Below are 22,175 nucleotides of genomic sequence, written 5' to 3' on the forward strand. Positions count from 1 at the left end.
TGGATCTGTGCACAGCTGAATCATCAGACTAGGTAAGCAAGCAATAACAACATCGAAAAATGGCAGATGGAGCAATAATAACTGACATGATCCATGATATCATGATATTTTTAGTGATATTTGTAAATTGTCTTTCTAAATGTTTTGTTAGCATGTTGCTAATGTAGGCTGCTGTTGGTTAAAGTTACCATCGTTTATTACTCTATTCACGGATACAAGAGCCGGCGCTATTTTCATTTTTTAACACTTGCAGTCTGTATAATTCATAAACACAACTTCATTCTTTATAAATCTCTCCAACAGTGTGTAATGTTAGCTTTAGCCACGGAGCACTATCAAACTCGTTCAGAATAAAATGTAAACATCCAAATAAATACTATACTCACATGACTCGAAGCATGCATGCAGCATACATGACGAACATCTTGTAAAGATCCATTTGAGGGTTATATTAGCTGTGTGAACTTTGTAAATGCACTGTATTATAGAGTCGCGAGCTCGATGGGCAGGGATTTAAAGGGCCAGCAGCCCCTGAATCGGTGCATGGTTAATGATGCCCCAAAATAGGCAGCTAAAAAAATTAATTTAAAAAAATCTATGGGGTATTTTGAGCTGAAACTTCACAGACACATTCAGGGGACACCTTAGAATTATATTACATCATGTAAAAAAACATTCGATGGCACCTTTAAGGTTTATGCCTATAGAAACTGGCTTACAAGAATAAATCTATACCCTTAAAATGGGCACTGCAATAAAAAGTGTGACAACTAACCATGGTCTCCCCTATTCTATATTGATTTAAGGAAACCATTAAACAGAAAACTTCATGTCATTATATATGAACTGTCATATGCTTTTCACAAAAGGTTGGTTCCCAAAATAAGCCCAAAATACAGTGTCCATGACATTTACATAGAACAGAACACTGACTTCCTCAATTTTAAAGTGTTCACTGAGAGAAAACAAATCCAGACTTTGACAAAAAAATGGTTTTATGGTCTAAGAACTCATCTAAAACATTTTGATATTACATACTATTATTAGGAGCCTTTTGTGGCCCATGTGAGTTATATGGGTGTTCACACAAACCAAATTAAGGACATTCAGAAGCCTACATCCTCGTGTGGTGGGCAGCAGAATGATTTGGCGTCAGCTTCTGTAGTTTTTCGTCATTGACAAGTTTGTTTTGCCAGTTTCATCGTAACTGACTGTTCCTTGCCCGTCAGTGAGTCTGTGTGCACGCGCTGAACGTAATGACTGCTGTTTTTGTCCTCATATTACTGTTTACGTCAGGCAGTGTGGGGGGAGTTTTCCACTGACGAACACAAACTCAACAACAGCTGATCTCACTGTACTGTATACGTTCATCGAGGACTAAGAAAGGGAACGTTGGTTGCTATCTTGGTAACTTTTCAAGCATCGTATGGTCGTCTCTTCCACTCATGATACACAGATACACAGTTACTGGGTGAGTGTTTGATTTTGTTCAAGAATCTCTTGCAGCGCGTGAAACAATATTTTTTATCAAACGCAAACACAATAATAGCTACAGTTTGTCTTCTAAGCGATTTAATCACTAACTGCTACCGTGGACCGTATAGTTTATTGTTATGATTTGTTATTGTTATGTTTGATGCGGTCACTTACGTTCTTGAATATAAAGCATGACCGCGAGAAAGTCCGCAACGGAAGTTCACCAGCTGCAGAATTAAAGTGCTCGTGTGCGAAAAAAAGAGTTGCATATATTAACTCTCTTGCTATTTAAACAGCCGCTCTGCTTAGACTTTGAATTTTCTACTTAACTTTGTGCATAACATGTCGAAAGTGGAACAGAGCTGTTTTGTACATTAGAAATGGAATAAAATGTTTGAATATCAATGATATTTGAATAACATAGCCTACAGTGCAATTATGCGCAACATAGTGAGGATCATATGAAGGATAATGATTTTGATAGAAAATAGGACTAAATGCACCTGCATGTCACGGAGTCATGTATGACTTGAGAGAAACAAGTTAGAGTGGGTTTGACTACTTTTGATGCATTCTTAAAGGTGTTTTTTTATGGTGAATAAAGGTAAAGTAGGACACTTTATCTTAATAATCTGTCATTATGTGTATGTTCCTCCATTAGCTAGTAAAAAACAACATTAAGCTAGTATAGAAGGACACTGAAACATCAGAAGTGGTCTCACTTTACTTGTATTCGTCCTGCTTTACAAATACATTATGTTTTTAAGTCTTCTCAGTTTGCTGCACAGTAAAGGTGAGAAAAAGTGTGGTTGTTTTTGTTTGCTGTAACCTATTTTTTCCACCTGACAGCTGTCTACTTTCCCCTTTCACAGTCTACAAACTCCACCTCCTCCTTCTGTTTACATTCTAACATTGGCTTGTTCATTTGCATAGTTGTTGCCTGGCCAAATAACACTGGCAGTCCAAGAAATGATAGATTCTCTTTGGCTTTATTGTATCTTAGGCCAATATGTTCTTGTAATCAGCTGCCCCCCTACACTACATAAACATTCACACCCGCACCACATACTGTTCGCAAAAGAATAAATGAATGGTCTTGGTTTTAAGAGATCTATCACTTTGTCACAGCTTGAGGAAGCAGTTAATCATGTGTCACCACACAAGTTGATGCTGCCTTTCTTTAGAGGCATAATTTGCTATGCAACAATTACATATGAAAGTCTTGCGCACATGCTGTATGGTACAACAATCTACTTCTACAATTATGTGCAACACAAAGTGTAATTTATCTCATGCAGCTATAACCTTTTACATAGTTGACTTTGTGGCATCTGGGATTACATTGCAGGTGTTTGCATAACACTGTCCAAAGAAAGCCAGACCTGTGTGAAAGAGGTGTGAGAGAAAGTTAAGGTTGTCCAGGATACAGGCGGTGTGCACAGGGGCACATAGTGTTCTTGGCTTAGGAGACATTTGTGTGGGTTGGGCTTGACTGGATGCACTTGGAACAAGAACCAGGTGATCTGTGATGCAGATTGCTCCGTCGTGTGGTGTGAGGTAGTGTTATTCGAGGTACACTGAGTTCTCTGTGTGCATGCATTAGACTGTGCTTTTTTTTCCATCGCACACCCACTCAAGCAGCTAAACTTCAGTAGAATGTGCGATTTGTGTTACGTTTCCTCTTTTGTTTTTTGCACACAGCGTGCATTTATAAGCTTTGACATTGGCAAATGCTATCATATGTTTGGGGGATTCTACAATAAAACAAGTATCAGTTTACAAATTTGGTCATGCAGTTCAGCTGAGCTGAATGTCTTAACATTTTGTTCTTGAAGTGCTCAAAACATCTGAGGAATGTTAATGACTCCAGAGCGAGATAGAAGGAACCATTGATTCACTCCAGACTTATCATTGCTTGCATAATGCACACTTATGTGTTTGCATACTCTTTCCATAATATGATTAAAAACAATGATCATTTGCCTGAGAAAGCTGCGCTTGTGATGTTGTAGTGGTTCAAGTCAAGTTTTTGTCGTATTGAGAAACCTGTTAAACAGGCTTGCGTTTAGAGTGAAGATGTGAATCTTTGGAACTGGCCTGAACAAGAGAGAGGTGTCAGTTGCTGCTGGTTAGGAGTTGTATGCTAATGGTTACCAAACATCCACAAATTCTATTTTCAGACTTGATATACAACAAAAAATGTGACATGATGGCTTATTTTATGACCTGTTTATGGAAAAATACATTTAAAAAGCAATTCATACATAAAATGACTTGCATACACTTCTTCTATGGTAATCATGTTTGAATTAAAATTAATTTTTATATTTTGTGGGTGGGCAAAAACTGGGTTAAACTGTATCCGTCCTTATATTATAATGAAGAAATCCTTCATTAAAAAATGAAATTTAAAAAATAAATAAATAAATCACAGCTTATTACATAATTAGTGATTTTTAATATTTGTAAAACAGTACTCTTTGCCCTGAAAAATACATTTATATACTTTTTGAAAATAATAATAAAGATGTATTCATTTATTTAAAGATGTAATATATGTTTTTTTTTTTTTTAGAATCATTGAATTGAATTTTTCCTTGAAACTGGAAAAATGTATAAGAACTTGGCACATAAACTAGATTTTTCCTTGTTGTTATCATGAACATTTTCCATTGACCCATTTGCTAATATCTACTTTTCATATGATTGATACATATGTAAAATGATGCTTTAATTTCTCCTATTTAATTTGACAGATCGCCATGGCTACATCACAGCGTGGGGGTTTAAAGAGAAAATATGGTTTCCCAGATGAGGATGCCGTTTACTCTTCCTCATCCCCCTCATCACACTCTGAATGGGACTCTGATGAAGACAGCCCCCAAAGTGATAGTGTGGACTTTGGGCCTTTTGGCTCTTTCTCTTCAAGCCATCACATGCCAAGTGAGTCACGCATAGTAACTGTGCATTTTTCAAATGATGCAAACCAACAGTTGTCACCTCCAGTGTGTTTAAACACACATAAGGAGGTGTCTTGTTATCTGACCACAGCATTATTGTGCAGCGCACATGATAAGAAGAGAAACAGACAGTTGTTTATCACAAGATGTTGTGCACAGTCACCCTAATCATTTTAAACCCACAAACCAAGCACACCAATTATCAAGCCATAATCATTTACACCATCCTGACTGGGAAAGAGCATATCTGTAAGTGTTTTCCTTTGCAGGTAATACTATGAGATTATGTTGTCTGTCTGTGTGCCCGGACATGCCTGGATCACTGTGTTTTTCTTTGTTGATGTACAGTGAAAACTGCAAGTAAAGTGCTGCAAATAAAGCTGATTTACTAAGAGCTACTACAGTGCAAACACATCTGACGCACAACCTCATCCCATTATCCTCATTCAGAGAGTGAAACTGGCATTGCAAATAAACACTTAGATCTGAATGGCACATGGAATGTTCTAAACATTGCATTCTTGAAGAAAGTTATTGTTCCTTTTAGAACTGCATATGTAAAATGATCAGATCACTGTTATCATTTCCTTATTGTCTCATTAATATTAAGTTCAGTTTACTTGTTGACAGAGCTGACTCAGCTGCCCTCTAGTGGCAACTGCAACAGTCACAGCTAGCATAAAATAATTAACACATTTTGTTTCTTTACTTTCAGTTTCATCCATCCTGAAGAAGACAAAAGATACTCAATCCAAAGGCAGTATTCGGTTTGGCCTGGTTACAGTGTTCCTCTTCCAGCGCTGTCAAGGGTTCAGCAGTGTGCCCAGCCATGGTGGCTGCACACTAGGCATGGTTAGACGGCACGCTGCCCTTCAGCAGTTCACCCTGGCGGAGCACGCGGAAGAGCAGGAGCGTTTGCGAATGGAGAGACTCCGCAAGCGGCTCCAAGAGGAGAGGCTGGAGGCCTTGAGACAGAAGGTGAGATGGTTATTTTCAAATATCCAAAAACAATATGTTTTATTAACAATGTTCAGGAGGAGCATGTTCAGATTATATACCAATCAACATGAGAGGAGGCATGTGTATATATATATATATATATATATATATATATATATATATATATATATATATATATATATATATATATACACACACTGCCAGTCAAAAGTTTGGAAACATTACTATTAAAATATACTATATTACTATATTACTATTTCTGTGATGCAAAGCTGAATTTTCAGCATCATTACTCCAGTTTTCAGTGTCACATGATCCTTCAGCAATCATTATAATATGCTGATTTGATACTCAGTTATTATCAATGTTGAAAACAGTTGTGTTGCTTAATATTTTTTTGGAACCTGTGATACTTTTTTCAGGATTCATTGATGAATAAAATGTTAAAAAGAACAGCATTTATTCAAAATATAAATCTTTTCTAACAATATAAATCTTTACTATCACTTTTTATCAATTTAACACATCCGTGCTGAATAAAAGTATTAATTTCTTTCAAAAAAAGAAAGAAAAAAAATTACTGACCCCAAACTTTTGAACGGTAGTGTATATTGTTACAAAAGATTTATATTTTAAATAAATGCTGATATTTTTTAAGTTTTTATTCATCAAAGAATCCTGAAAAAGTATCACAGGTTATAAAATAATATTAAGCAGCACAACTGTTTCCAACATTGATAATAAATCAGCATATTACAATGATTTCTGAAGGATCATGTGACACTGAAGACTGGAGTAATGATGCTGACAATTCAGCTTTGCATCACAGAAATAAATTATGTTTTAAAGTACATTCAAATAGAAAACCGTAATTTTAAATTGTAATATTTCACAATATTATTGTTTTTTCTGTATTTATTATGAAAAGTAGTAATGTTTCCAAACGTTTGACTGGTAGTGTGTATATGTGTATACATACACACTACCAGTATATATATATATATATATATATATATATATATATAGTCGACTTACCTCTTTCCCAGCATCCCTCCACCACCCCAACTCTTCACTCTCAATTGTTCCTATCCCAGTCAGGGATGTGGGGGGAGTACTCTGGGTTTGGGCCAAAATTTTGAGCTGGGAGCCAAATATGCATGCTCGTCTTTACTCTATCCAATTATATTTAAGGGTGAATTCATGAACTCATGAACTTTTTTTTTTTTTTTATATATATAGCTGATCAGCAGTGGGACTCTCTCAGTGACAGAAGCAGCCAGCTTGACAGTGAACGATGTCCCAGATGAAGATGACGATCTCAGTAGCGCAAAGCTCAAGGATATGGGATTCCTCCGTCCTTATTCTTCCAAACGCAGACGTGCGTTATTGAGGGCAGCAGGAGTTGTGCGAATCGACCGGGAGGAGAAGAGGCAGCTGCAGGAACTACGGCGATGGAGGGAAGACTGTGGATGCCACTGCCAGGGCTTCTGCGAGCCGGAGACCTGCGCCTGCAGCCAGGCTGGTATCAAGTGCCAAGTAATTATAAATTAATTAATTATTGTTTTATATTTTTCGTTAATGATGGTGCCTAATTATTTTTTTTTGGACATTTTGTAGCTCAAAGGATTTTTCATTGCTCAGAAGATTTAATGGAGTTCTCTACTATATTTAATTTAGATATCAACTTTGTCTCAGATGAAAATTAGACCTAAATGAGACAATTTTTGCCGTACAGTAAGACAAGTCGAGAGCTATGAATGTGGATAGCATAGCTCAGATAATTTGGTCTTAGTAGTACACTACTGTTCAAAAGTAAGATTAAGTAAGATTTTTTTAATATTTTTGACAGAAGTCTCTTATGCTCACCAAGGCTGCATTTATTTGATCAAAAATACAACGAAACAGTAATACTGTGAAATATTATTACAATCTAAATGAACAGTTTTCTATTTGAATATATTGTAAAATGTAATTTATTCCTGTGAAGGCAAAGCTGAATTTTCAGCATCATTATTCCAGTCTTCAGTGTCACATGATCCTTCAGAAATCATTCTAATATGATGATTTGCTGCTCAAGAAACATTTCTTATTATTATCAATGTTGAACACAGTTTAATACTTTTGTGGAAACCATGATACTTTTTTTCAAGATTCTTTGATTAATAGAAAATTCAAAAGATCAGCTTTTATATAAACATTAAAAACATCTTTACTATCACTTTTGATCATTATAATGCTGAATAAAAGTGTTCATTTCTTTAAAAAAATTAAGAAATATTTAAATTCATAATGAAATCTTTTGGAGACACTTGTGAGATTCCTGGGGTCTTTTTTCAGGAGAAAAATCTGAAAAAAAATCTCCATTTGATCTCCAACTAGTCTCATTGAGATACTGAATAGATCTCATCCATGATGGTTCTTTCCTACAGACACCAGAGCAGTTGTGCTGCCGTATCGTTTGTTTTTTGATAAATGTAATCTGTTAACAGATGGATCGCTCCAATTTTCCTTGTGGATGTTCAAAGGAATGCTGTGGGAATCCTGCAGGCCGAGTTGAGTTTAACTCTAGTCGTGTACGGAGCCACTATATCCACACACACATGAAGCTGGAGCTGGAAAAGAGGCTGCTCAATGACAACAGAGTGATCACCACTGAGCAACAATCAATAGCGAGGAACAGAGTCATCACATTTCCAGTAGAAAAAGACTCTTCCTCGTTTCACCTGAGCAGGCAGGGAGACAGCAGCTGGAGCAGTGACATGACTGACAACTCCTGCTCTTCTTCTCTGAGTCTGGACTCTGAGACAGACGGAAGGCCTTCCTCTGAGCGACTTACGCTAAATGTGGATGACACAGGACTCGCTCGCATTCTCAGTTTTTCTGATTCTGATGGAGAAGGATGTCCATATTTGTCCACAGAAGCTGCTGGTGCCACATCCACAAAGGAAAGCAGCACTAGTACATCTCAGTTGGAGTATCTGGATGAAAATGCTAACCAGGCCACCATGGAATGTGTAAACGACACCTTTGACATCCCCAATACACCTTCTGCATCTCCGGATCACACCGTAAACTGTTACATGGACCTCAGTCTGTCCTCAGACTCTGACCTGGTCTTTTTTGACACTTTTCATGAGTATGGTTCAAGCCACAATCAGTTTAAAGTGTACAGTCATATGGACTACGTCTCACACCTCCAGTTCCCCCGTTGTCCCAGTCCTGCTCAAATTGAGGACTCGGGAGTCAATCTTCTGGAGTCTCTCGTAGGAATTTCTTAATAGGGATCAGAGCAGAACAGTATTTTTACTGATGTTTTAAAGATGAACAAGCCTTGTTCATTTACATTTGTACAGTATGATTTAATCTCATATACTATGAGATAAACTGTAAATAACTTCTGAATTTAAGGATATTCCTTATAAATATATTTTATGATTTTAATATAGTCTGTAACCGTTCATGACTACAGTGTCAATACAGTTAAACCACTCAGCCTAAATCTGTGTAGCATCATGAGTTACTTTGTTGCCAAAAAACTTTGAGAGTTTGTACATTAATTTCAGGTCAGATTTTATATTTATGCTTCATAAACTAATGGCTTAATTACCATTTTATAAGGTCTCAAATAAACCCCATTGCAGTAAAGAAGGTTTTACTGTTAAATGTTTACCTATAAAAGTCTATTCATATTTATTTCTCAAAAGTGTTTTGCTTTAAGTGACCATGTATGTGAATCAAAGTTTTGTTTTTGTGTAGCACAGTAATTGTATTTGTTAGTGCTTCGAATGAGCTCTAAATGTCAAAATGCCATTTTCATGTTTCATGTAGGTCTTCTCATTTCAAGGACCAGCATGCCTTAATGTGTTTCATTTGAAAGAATGACTTGTAATATATAAAGAAATTCAGGCTACATTTGCTTTGAGAATAGTTCATTCATCAGTGGTATGCCTACTCTGTATTTACTTTGATGAATGTTTTTGGACATTTTTTAAATATGTCCAGCTTTCTTTTCTGTGGAATAACTCATCTTAATAAAATTTTTCACATAACTAATGAGAAATGCTGATTTACATGAAAGAAAAAGAACTTGAAATCTGCCTTATTGACAATCCACAATAATATTATGGAAGATAATGAAATCTATTATATCAAGGCATTATTTAGCAAATTCCAGTACTCTTAAGATATTACAATTGTTTTTTTATGTGTGTGTGTGTGTGTGTGTGTGTGTATATATATATTATTCATTTCCAAAAATGACATAAATTTGAAGTTGGAACTTGAAGTAGTGTAATTATTTTTCACACTAATACTCTAAATTATTGGCGTTTAAGCATTTTTACTGTTGTTCTCTCCCTAGAAACCCCACAAGAGGGCCTCAGTAAACAACAGATGTAGCCCCAAGATGTCTGAAAATAAATGAAAGATTAAAAAAGACAAAATGATCAAAAAACACAGCAAGAACAGATTTTTATACAAAGCTGAATTAATTGTCGAACAAAGAGGTTGAAATTAAAGGGATAGTTCACCCAAAATTGAAAATTCTGTCATCATTTACTCACCCTCAGGTTGTTCCAAACTTATATAAATTTTTTTGTAATGTTGAACACAAAGTAAGATGTTTTAAAGAATGTGGGAAACTGAACAGTTTTGGGGCACCATTGACTTCCATAGTATTTTTTTTTTCCCTACTATGGAAGTCAATGGTGCCCCAAAGCAGCCTGGTTACAAACTTTCTTCAAAATATCTTCCTTTGTGTTCAACAGAACAAAGACATATTTACTGGTTCGGAACAACTTAAGGGTGAGTAAATGATGACAGAATTTTCATTTTTGGGTGTACTATCCCTTTAAGGCAACTATGTGTGACTACTCACACACACACACACACACACACACACACACACACACACACACACACACACACACACACACACACACACACAAATATTTTTGTTGTATTATATTTAATGATATGAATACATTTTGTATTGTAATTATGCAATTTAGCCTCATTCAACTTATATTTATTAAACTGCTTCAACAAAAGTCTTCTGGGGTGCACTATAGGCCACCTTACAGAAATAAAGGCTGATAATCTCTGAATCAGAGCAGCTGTTGAGGTTTGAGGTTAGATTTAGTTTTGAGAATGTTTAACTGGCAAATATTAACAATAAACGACGTGAGTTCCGAGATAGAAAAATCCTTTGATCGTTGTTATCATGTTCGATTGCTCTCTCCTGCCTAGATGGACAACATGGCCACGATGTGATGAGTAATCTCTGTCTGGGTCGTTTGTTCAGAGAGCTAAACATAACATTGCAAAACATCGAAACCCTTAAGAACAATGGGTTTAACGCAGAGCAGTGGTGCACCTGAGGGGGGAACAGAAGGATATCACGTCCATGGGGTAAATTTCTTTAATTTTGCTTACTGCATTTGACAGCAAGCAGCTTTGTATGCTAGCTATGCTTTGATGAAGTTCTAATGTCCGCATTGCTTTAGCTTTGAGTGTGTGTGCAGTCATATATTTTTTAAAATGATCTTATAAATAAACAACCGTGTCAGATACACAGTATAAACATGGGAAAGTCTTTTCAAGGTTTGAAAAGTGCTTGCAAAGTGGCAACTGTCTGCATATTTTATAGGTTCTGTAAATCTGACAGGTCCGAAAACACCTTCTTGTTTAACATTTGCGTTTACTTACATTATGGTCACACGTTACATAGTCTTCAGTGTGTAAAAAGCGTTTGCATAGTTTTTATGTTTTTTTTTTTTTTTACTATAGTGTCATGGTCAGTAATCCCAACAGCTCCTGGATTTAGTAATATGTTTACGCGTAGCCGCCACGTCATTGAAGAATGAACCCGCAGGGGGAGAGTGACATTACGTAATATTTATATAAACATATTCTTACAGGTATTCATTACTTGAGATTAGGGCTGTCAAACGATTAATCGCATAGAACACATCCATGTATATATTTGAGAAATATTTACAAGTATATGTATTTATTTATATTTTTATATAATTTATATTATATATAAATACATTTTTTTGTACATAAATAACATATTTGTCTTAAATATATACATTAATTTGACTTGGGTAAAGTTGGTTTTATATTCACACATTCGGACATCAGTATTCAATAGCCTTGTTAATCACACTACATTGGACATTCAGTGGACATTCACAAGTAAATATGCCATTAAAACAATACTTGCCTATTTTGATCGAATGTGAAAAATGTCAGTTGACAATCGTTGGTTGTCAATATCATGTCGCTGCTTAAAATTCGCAAACATTAATTTATTGCACATTTATTGGAAAGTCTGAATTTATCAGAAGTCCGAATGTGCAAATTTAAAACCAACTTTACCCAAGTATTAATTTGTGTGTATTTATTTATACATATTATTTACACACATTACTCACACATATATTATGCAAACTCAAACTTTTATTTTGTATGCGATTAATCGCGATTAATCATTTGACAGCCCCATTTACACACAATTCGGTGGATGTTATTAAACTTCCCAGTGTGCACTATAATGCATACAATGTCAACAAATAGGAATTTAAATGCATTTGAAATATAAAGTCTCCACAGATCTGAAGGGAATTTGTGCTCTGCAGTGATTTACTCCAATTCCTTTACAGATTCAAGAGGACTCGCCCGCTGAGAAAGCTGGTTTGGAGCCCTTTTTTGATTTCATCATATCCATTGGCAATAATCGTCTTGTAAGTTTGTATTTGTAAAACTCTTTGTATCCCCTAATTGAGTTCAGTAATCAGTGACAGTGATGTAATCATTGTCAACATTGATTAGGTTTACATGCACAAGAATATTCTAATTAATATTGTAATGTTTTCATATTTTGATTATGCATTCTTCATGTAAACACTTCAAAATGTCTTATAAATAATGATCCTCAAGGTTTCAGTAGTCAGAAACTTCAAATAAAAGTACATGTCTTAGTTGGAATAAAGACTTAAAAGGTTAGTTCACCGAAAATGAATTTTCTGTCATCAAGTACTCACCCTCATGTTGTTCCAAACCCATAAGACCTTCGTTCAGTTTTGGAACACAAAAAAGACATTTTTGATGAAATCAATTGTTATCCCCCGTAGAAAGAAACGTAATTGGCATCATTCAAGGTCCAGAAAATGAGTTGGGTGAACTAACCCTTTAACCAAAATATGGTTGTTAATCAGAAATGATTTTCATGTACTGTAGATGTGGTCACTTTTACTTGGATTATAATGGGTCATATGCTATCTGAACAGAATCAGGAGAATGATTTGCTCAAGGACCTCCTCAAGGCTAATGTGGAGAAACCAGTGAAGATGGAAGTGTATAGTACAAAGACCATGAGGATCCGGGAATTGGAAGTGGTTCCCAGCAACATGTGGGGAGGTCAAGGACTTCTGGGAGCCAGTGTCCGCTTCTGTAGCTTTCATGGAGCCAATGAAAATGTTTGGCATGTTCTTGTAAGTAATCTTTGTGTCTAATAAGCAATCTCTGCATTTCTTTAAATACTTTGGCTTTTTGTGTAATTACTTTGCACCCTCTGGTTTTAGGATGTGGAGCCAAACTCACCGGCAGCACTGGCTGGACTCCAGGAGCATTCAGACTTCATTGTTGGAGCTGACCAGGTTCTGCAAGATGTAAGATGTGATTTATTATCATGAATGCTTGATTGTTGTTTCTATGCATTGCAAGTTATTGGGATCTTATACTATGAACAAACGGAATGAAATAATCCTGAATGTTGGGAGAAGAAGTTGCTATCAGTTTTCAAACTGATGGGACCAGGTTGTCTATACCCGTTGTGGAACAGGCCATTCCAGGGCGACACGCAAGTTTTTAACATTAGGAGAATATCCACTACTGTGTTCTTTCTGTCAGAACCATTCATCCCTGAAGCATGTTTTATTAGATTGTGCTGGATTCAACCCTGTGAGAAACTTTTTTTTACTCATTTAACACTTTTGAAGAAATTTTTAACAGTTAAACCAAATATAGTTTTAGAGTTTTTAGCAAAAATAGATCGTAAAAACGTGATATACAGTCGTGGTCAGAATTATTGGCACCCTTGGTAAGTATGACCAAAGAAGCCTGTAAAAATAAATCTGCATTGTTAATCCTTTTGACCAGTGTTTTTTGCTTTTTCTCTAATACACGTTGCCCAGATTGGTGGTCTTCTGTTATACCTGATGAGTTTGGAGAACCCCTGACAAGAGATCAGAGACCATTCCTCCATATAGATTCTGTCCAGATCTATCAAATTCCCAAGTCCTTCAGTTTTCTAAAGGATTCAAGTCAGGGGACTGGAATGGCCATGGCAGAACTTTAATTTTGTCCTCAGTGAATATTTTTTTTGTTTTTTTTATTTTGATGTTTGTTTGGATCTGATGAAAGCTTCATCCACGGCCCCTTATAAGATTTCTAGCAGAGGCTGAGCAGAGGCTCAACTTTTTATTTCTTTATTTGTTGGTATTTGATCAAATCCATGATGCCATGTCTCTGAACAAGATTTCAAGGACCTCTGGCAGAAAAATAGTCTCACAACATTAATCATACACATGGGGTACTTTTTATGCCCGGTACACATTGTACGATTTTGGGCAGTCCCAGATGAAAGATGACCGATCGTGGTGATTTCTGTGGTAGTGGCTCCTGAATGATAGCCCTACTATGTCATACAGTGAGAGAGGTTTAAAGACGGCCGTTGTCATGGTCTTGTGACCAAAGATAGCTGACTGTCAGAAATTTAGCATGATCATCTCAAATTGTGTTTGCTGCTATGACCGTCTTCTGTATAGCCAATAAAAATGATTATGGAATATTGATAAACGCAACATAGCGCTAAAACTTAAAACTACTTACCTCAAGCTCCATTTGCAAAATTGGCATGCCAAGTTGGCCTCTTTTCCCTAGCCATGACTACGTCCATATTCACCTCTTTTCGATTTTATAGGTGTCATCATCGTACAGTCTGCATGCATGTCGTACCCAAGTTTAGTAGATCCATGTCGTACAGAGTGATTTGTAATGATCTTATAGCATTGCTCATGTGCACCAAACCCATCTCATGGGTTTTCTGCCAAAAAGCTCTCTTTTTTTTTATTTATTTTTTTATAAAGTTTCATCTGACCATAGAACCCATTTCCATATGAAGTTCTCGTAGTGTCTGACAAGTGAATAAGCTGGAGTTTGTTTTTGAATGAGGGAGCCGAGGATTTTTTGAAACCCTCCCAAACCACTTGTGGTGATGTAGGCACTGAGATGTATATAGATATATAATATAATATATATATTAGGGCTGTCAATCGATTAAAAATTTTAATCTAATTAATTACATACTCTGTGATTAATTAATCTAAATTAATCGCTTACCTAATTTTTGCTGTGAAAGAATTAAATATTTCAATTCAAATGAATCAATGAATAATCAGCATTAGTGACATTAAAGTTCAAAAACTCTTTTATTATTATTTTCACTGTTCAAATAATGGCCATAACAATCAACAATATGACCTAATATGATAAGGAAATAAATTCAAAAGTGCTTCAGGAAGAAGATTTGATGATGTGTGCCATAACACCAGAGGTTGCGTTAGACTTTAACTTTGTCCGTCATTTTGACTGACAGGTTCGTAAAAAGTCCGTCATAATCTATTATTACCCGTCATTTTAATTTTCATCTTTTAATTATAATAACACATTTAATTGCTTTTATTTTTGTTCAAATTTTAATTGGTAATTCACACGTGAAATTTCTCTGTATTGTACTATATGCTACGTGTTAGCCATTAAAGAAAATATTTATTTTTATCAACACTTCCATCAGGCCGTTTTTTATAAGTAAATGTTCCAGTCAATGATTCAGGCAGCGCCAGCGCGTTTTCGTCTCCCTCCTTCATTTTAGAGTCGAATGGTGGCTAGAACGGCTCCAGGTTCAAAGGTTTTTTAACGCGTTATTTTTTCTTAGATTAATTAATCGAAATTAATGCGTTATTTTGACAGCCCTAATATATATAATATATAAAATATAAAATATATTGAAGCTTTCTGACCACAAGGCTCAACTATTTTCTACAATTCTCCATCTGTGATCCTTGGAGAGTCTTAGGCCACTCGGACTATCCTCCTCAACGACAATATATTAAGACAATATAGGAGTCATTCTACGAAACGGGTGCCATTTCCACTTTGCACTTTTCAAAATTTTCATTAAGAGCAAACTTTTTTTTAAACAAACATACAACTTGAAAGATATGTTAATCCTCCAAAAAACACATTTTCCCACCTCAGGCACAAAATCTTTATTAATATTATCCTTTTTATTTAGGCAAGACAGCCATTCTTGTACCACCCCATCACGGACAAAATGTATACCATTGGAGTAGTAAAAGAAGAAATAGATTTTTAAAATCGAATGTTTTCCTAATAGTAAAATGTCCCTTTTTTGGAAACCATCAATAGAAAGTCTGTAATTTTTTTTTTTATTATTATTCTTAGATTTTTAATCTTGAAATATGAATTTGACCTTTCAATGGCCTCATTGTTTGTACTGAAATAATTAATTCACTGAAAAAATACAAATAAAGTTAAATTTATCTGATTAGTCCACACAACAAGAACATAATTCAACATTAATTTATGTACTATTTCATTTTCTTTCCATAAACTTTTAACAAAATGACCCTGTGACGGGGTGGTAAATGATGTGACGGGGTGGTATGGACAAAGTGTATCTCTATATGATCTGCTGGTTTTTAAAATTTAAAAACTGGGGGAGGGGAGACATTCAAATTGAGTAAAAAGTGTGTGAGTGATATAGTGAGTGAGTGAATGAGTGAATTAATGAACCAAACAGTGTTGCCAAGTCTGCGTTTTTCCCGCAAAATTGGGCTAGGCTACTTTTACACTGTTGCCGCGGGTTGTTTTTCATGTCCACGGGTTGAAGTGAGCCCAAAAAACATGCTATTTAGGCCTTGGAATGCACATTTTACCACGGGAACCTTGCCAAAAACAAAAAGTTTTACCCCCAAGAATGTGATTTTTATCGAGGGACATTTTGGGATGAAATTTACCACCCCGTCACATACCACCCCGTCACAAAAACGTGACGGGGTGGTATGTGACAGGGTGGTAAATTTCATCACAAAATGTCCGCAAATCTCCCATGTTGTCAAGTTTCTCACCTAGCATACATGCATTCAATCTGAAATGTAATTTTCTTTGTATTAATAATGTGAAAAAAAAATGAATAAAAAACAGTTTTCCCTATCTATTTTGCGTGACGGGGTGGTAAGGTTAAGCTTGACGGGCCCTGCCTAACATGAAAAAGCAACAAATAAACAATGTAAAAAAAAATGTACATAGTTGCCTTCTTTTGTTCTTGGTGGCTATAAGGCTCAAATGATGTCACTTAGGCTTTGTGATGTCATTTAAAGGAACAGAGCATTATTTATAGATAAAACAAGTTAGTGTGATGGGGTGGTAAGTCAAACTGAGGGACACGCACAAATCATAAAATATTTACAAAAAAAATAAGGTTTATTGTGAATAAGTATATCTTGTGTAAACAGGGACACACATATAATCCTGAAAATAGTATATGTTTGAAAAAAATATATGACTTATTTGGTGATATTTTAGATGCAAATGTCATGTTGGTTAACACGGACATGTGAAATTGGCTATATAATAATGAAAATTAATTAAAAATAGTATGCTAATCTTCAAAAAAAAGAATTTTATCATATATCATGTTAAAAAGAACACTTGAATTAATGACCTTAAGCTTTGGAAACAGACTTTGGGACATTTTTTGTGCCTTATGCATCTGATCAAACGTTGCGGACCCAAATGGCACACGTTTCGTAGAATGACTCGCAGACAGTAGACATGCGTCCTTCCATGCAGATTTGTAACATTTCCTGTTGCTTGGAAGTTCTTGGCCAGGTTTCACAGACAGGGCTTAGATTAAGCCAGGATTAGGCATAAGTTAAATTTGGACGTTTAAGTAGCTTTTATAAACGTGCCTTAGAAAAAAATAATACTGATGTGCATCTTGAGACAAAACAATGACTGTGACATATTTTAAGATATGTCAGTGAAAGATGCTTTCTGTTAAAAGAGCTCAAACATGCATTTTAGTCTGGAACTAGGCTTAAGCCTTGTCTGTGAAACTGGGTACTTAATTATTGGTGGAAATGGCAATTTTTAATGCTTTAGCTATTTTCTTACAGCTACTTTCTAATTTGTGAGGCTCTACAATCTTTTTCTGCACATCAGAACTATATTCTTTAGTTTCATTCATTGTGATAGATAATTAAGGGAATTTGGCCTTTGTATTATCTCATGTTTATACTGTTCAATATGTTTATATGTTCCTAGTCACCCTGGTGTGCTAATTGTAAATATGAAGGGGAATGTACTTCAGATATATTGTACTCGTAAGAATTTCTAGAGGTACCAATTATTGTGGCCAACTTGTATTAGAGAAAAACATTTATCTCATAATGTGACCCTTCCCCACATTCATTAGTTTTACTTCAACGAAAGGTTAGATTTTTGTGATTTATTTATTTATTTATTTTTTATGAAAGATCAAAAGGATAAACAATGCAGACTTATTTTCACAGCCTTCAGTGATCATATTGATCAGATTTACATTTTTCTCACCATGCAAATAGCCATAGAAGCTGGGATGGTGTTAAAAAAGCAAAAGCAAACATGCAAGTTATTTACAATAAAGCAATGCTTTGATTTCCCAACAGTCAGAGGATTTCTTCTCCTTAATTGAAGCCCATGAGGGAAAACCATTGAAGTTGCTGGTCTACAATACAGATACCAATAAATGCAGGGAGGTGGTTGTCACACCAAATGGTGCCTGGGGGGGAGAAGGAAGGTAATAACCCTGTTATTGAGGATATAATACTGTAATGAAGTCCTGACCCAGTCATTGTTATGAGGAAATAATTTACATCTTGATAACTGCCTACATCTTTGTAGTCTTGGCTGTGGCATTGGATATGGCTACCTGCACCGAATCCCAGCACAACCTGACAGCCCAAAATCTGAAAAAGTCAGTCCAAAAGCTTCTCCTGTGGCAGGGACGCCAGAGCAAGAATTTCCTACAAATGGATTCACAGAGGTAGGTTTTTCACAAGACTGTAGTATGATGTCATATTATTTAAAGGGATAGTTCACTCTGCTCACTACATCTGTAAACATCTACATCTGGCTGTCTTACGTTCTTTATTTTCAAACTCTAAACCATCATACTTTTGTTTTGACTGAAATCCATTCTGAGACGCTGCAAACGCTGGCAGATAATAAGCTGCTCACATGTAAGAACATGTATTTTTTTAATGAAATCACAGCCTTTGCAGTTTGATAATCACACTAAGTCTTTGTGTAGCCCTAGAAGGCTGTAAATGATAACGGAATATTTTATTTTTGAGTGAACTATCCCTTTACATTTTTCACGCATGTGCATAAATTGGCTGAACAACATTAACAAATTTGCTTCAGGTTTGAATTTTTTGGTAGATATACTTAAAACAGTGTTACTGGAATCAATATCCTCAGGTGCCCTTAATGGCGTCTGGTCAGTCAATGAGCGGCTTGGATCTTGAAACCCCACTTCCACCTCCCATTCAGAGAGTCATGGATCCTGGTAAGCCATCAAAATATGTGCTTCATCTGTCTAAGAATCATGAAAAGACATTGTAATGCATCAAAGCAATGGTTCCTCCAGGTTTCTCAGATCAGTCAGAAGTGGCCATGATGAATTCAGAGGTGTCAGACATGGCAGACCGACTGGACCTATCCGTTTCTTCCATTGACATGACAAACACATCCCTAGCTGTCCAAGAGGACGTTGACGTATCAGGTGTCGGTGAGGCAGCTTTGCTAATTTTAGGTGAACAGGATTCAATCGGTGAGCCCAAGTCTAGGTTGTGAAAAATGTGTCTCTTTTTGCAGAGGAGCTTCAAGACCGTGAGGTTCCTTGTCTTGGCGAGAAAATTACAGAGCAATACCCTGCTGTGGATTTCAGTTCCTCTGTTACACCACCTTCAGATGTTTCTCCTCCCCTTTCTCTCTCCCACCCTCTTCTCCCAAATCTGCCTCTTGATCATAGCATGCCAACAGACATGGCGTCTTTGAATTCTTCAATCCCATCTCTCGAATCTTCTGTGCCTCCTATAGACATCTCTTCCCTGCTCATTGACCCTGCCGGCCTTCATCTCGAGTCTGCAGAATATCCCATGCAACCAAACGAGTCCTCACCTTTCCCCTCAGAAACTGATGATGTCAATCAGGGTTTTTCTGATGAGCCACAGTCTCTGAAGAGCAGCTGGTCTGAGGGCAAAGCAGAGGCCGACCTGATGTCTTTTAATTCTCATAGTGCAGATGTCAAAGATGAAGCTGCTCTTCAGTAGTGTCACTACCAAGTACTACCTTGTATCTTGTTTACGCAGTTGCTCTACAATCATTGGGTGAGTGTTTTTTAGTGGCTTTGTTACTGTTAGAATCAGGTCCTGGACTTTGCCGAAATGGTATCTTGTGTGTTTTTTGAATGGTTGTGTGCAAATTACTTTTCCTTTTTATTTTGCTTTTTTTTTTTTGTGCTAGTAGTCATGATGATTTTAGGCCATAGGTCGTTGTTTTAAATTGAGTAGATCTTAATTTAGAAGATAATGTTTTATGTTACTACATTGAAACCTTTTTATTTAGCTTGATTAATTAAATCTGCTTAGATTGTGAGTTTTAAAATCCACAAAAAGTAGCAACCAAAACTGTTATTTAATTGACTACTTGTTCTAAATATTTGTATTTATTTAGCTACTACACAAACACTCATGTTTTGCTGTGTTAAAATGAACACAGTGTAGATTATATAGTGCTAATGTTGGATTATATATGCAAAATAGACTCATTTTGTCTAGAAAAAGCATTACAATATTTTGGCTTCTTTGTTACATTTAAAATTTAGAAGTACTATTTGTTTTGTTTTTGTTTATGTTTTTTCTGTGTTGTGGGAATGTTTAAGCTCAGTATGAATTTTTAATACTGGACAAGGGTTTTGTATTAGTTTAGTTTTGCAAACCAAAACCTTCCTGGCTAATTAGAATTTTGAAAGTATTTGTATGTGATTTTTAGAATAATTTCAACAAATATTAAATTGAAATGTTTGGGAAAGAGTAATCTTTTATTTATACTTTGAAAATCTTAAATCAACACTAGATAAATGTTTCTACAGTAGAATGTGCTTTTCACTTTTTTTTTCTTTCAGTTTACTTGTCATTAGTCATTTATTGATCTATGCAAATGCTGTTATTATATAAATGCCAATGGAATTTCTCTGGTATTATGAGTGTAATCATCACTGCCACATTTAAGAATAGTGTCATACCCAAGCCAGGACTTTAATTTTTATGTTTGATGATGGGAAGATCTAAATGATACAATACCTCTTTGATCTGAATTTCATTGTTGTAAGAGTTTCAGTTTTGAGCAAAGACTTTATATGTGTCTATACAGGCAAAGTGATTTCTGAAGACATCTCTTTGCTTTGATGCTATCATGGTACGAGAATGTTGTTTTAAATTGGACTTTTTATTGAAAAATGTTCAGAATATCTGTTCTTCCTAGAGTGTGAACACAAATGTATATTTTTGTATAGTAATGCTACTGATGTTTGAGAGAAGATTAAGTAAACACAGAAAATGGTCTACTGTACCTACGCAAATTGTATTCTTCGGGTTTCTGGGAAAATATCAGTGAAAAACACTGGAACCTTATGCCGCAATAAAAGATCCAAATTATAAATTGTTGTTAGTGGTGATTTTGTTTTCTGTTGTTGCCTACTTTGGTGTAGATTATTAACAGTGATGGGTAGATTAATTACAAATTGTAGTCCTTTACCGATTCCAAATTACATGACAAAAATTGTAGTTAGTAACGTAATCCATTACTTTACACATTTTAGGTAATATAATCAGACTACTTTTTGATTACATTTAGATTACTTTTGACCCAACTCGTTTACCACATTGAATTGAAAAAGATAATATAGTACCATACTGATATAAAAATACAAAGAAAAAATATTCCATTCTTTGTTATCAATAACATGAAGTGCATTAAACATTACATAGTCAGGGTTTCCCAAACTAGGGCAATTTCACAAAACTAGAAGACGTTCTAAATGTGGGTCATTGACAAATAAAAGTGTAAAAAAACATAATGGAGATATAATTAATTTTATGTATTAACAATGCGATTGTGTGGTTTTTATAATCAATTAACACTGATTTTGTCATTTTTTTACAAGATGGACAAAATTTGTAACCAAAAAAGTCATACGGTTTAACCAAAATTTTGGTTTTACTAAATGACACTTTTGGTTATACCGAATGACGATATTTTCAAACAATGCTAACAGGCTGATCTAGCTAGCTAGCAAAAGGTCAATCAAACATTTTATATTTAGTACAAGTTTTTAAAATATTACATTTTCCATGTTTTATAGCGGTTGTACCGAATGACCTGATGTTTCGGGACATGCGTATGAACAAGTGAAAACATGAATTTTATAAATAGTTAAAAGAGAGTTAGTTACTTTGCCTCACGACCATGTGGTCCTTTGCAGACGTCTGAATGATGTCACATCCTGTCACATGAAATTGACCGCATGACTTGATCCAAAATGGTCCCTTTATATTGATTACTCCAAATGACATCAATGAAATT

General features: G+C 35.5%; 2 protein-coding genes across 2 annotated transcripts; both read left to right on the forward strand.

Annotated features, from left to right (window-relative positions):
* The first annotated feature begins 1,299 nt into the window (after window positions 1-1,299).
* On the forward strand, window positions 1,300-9,445 carry csrnp1a (cysteine-serine-rich nuclear protein 1a). The gene is made up of 5 exons (XM_048163115.1): window positions 1,300-1,471; window positions 4,233-4,419; window positions 5,152-5,414; window positions 6,636-6,932; window positions 7,886-9,445. Exons 1-5 carry the CDS (start codon window positions 1,427-1,429, stop codon window positions 8,672-8,674), a joined length of 1,581 nt encoding a protein of 526 aa, XP_048019072.1. The 5' UTR covers window positions 1,300-1,426; the 3' UTR covers window positions 8,675-9,445.
* A 1,164-nt stretch (window positions 9,446-10,609) lies between these two features.
* gorasp1a (golgi reassembly stacking protein 1a) lies at window positions 10,610-21,251 on the forward strand. Its single transcript, XM_048163301.1, has 9 exons — window positions 10,610-10,805; window positions 12,062-12,142; window positions 12,689-12,892; window positions 12,983-13,069; window positions 18,194-18,324; window positions 18,429-18,570; window positions 19,008-19,095; window positions 19,177-19,317; window positions 19,404-21,251. Exons 1-9 carry the CDS (start codon window positions 10,743-10,745, stop codon window positions 19,859-19,861), a joined length of 1,395 nt encoding a protein of 464 aa, XP_048019258.1. The 5' UTR covers window positions 10,610-10,742; the 3' UTR covers window positions 19,862-21,251.
* The last annotated feature ends 924 nt before the right edge of the window (window positions 21,252-22,175 follow it).

The sequence above is a fragment of the Megalobrama amblycephala genome, linkage group LG17 (assembly GCF_018812025.1).
Source record: "Megalobrama amblycephala isolate DHTTF-2021 linkage group LG17, ASM1881202v1, whole genome shotgun sequence".
NCBI classification, from domain to species: Eukaryota; Metazoa; Chordata; class Actinopteri; order Cypriniformes; family Xenocyprididae; genus Megalobrama; species Megalobrama amblycephala.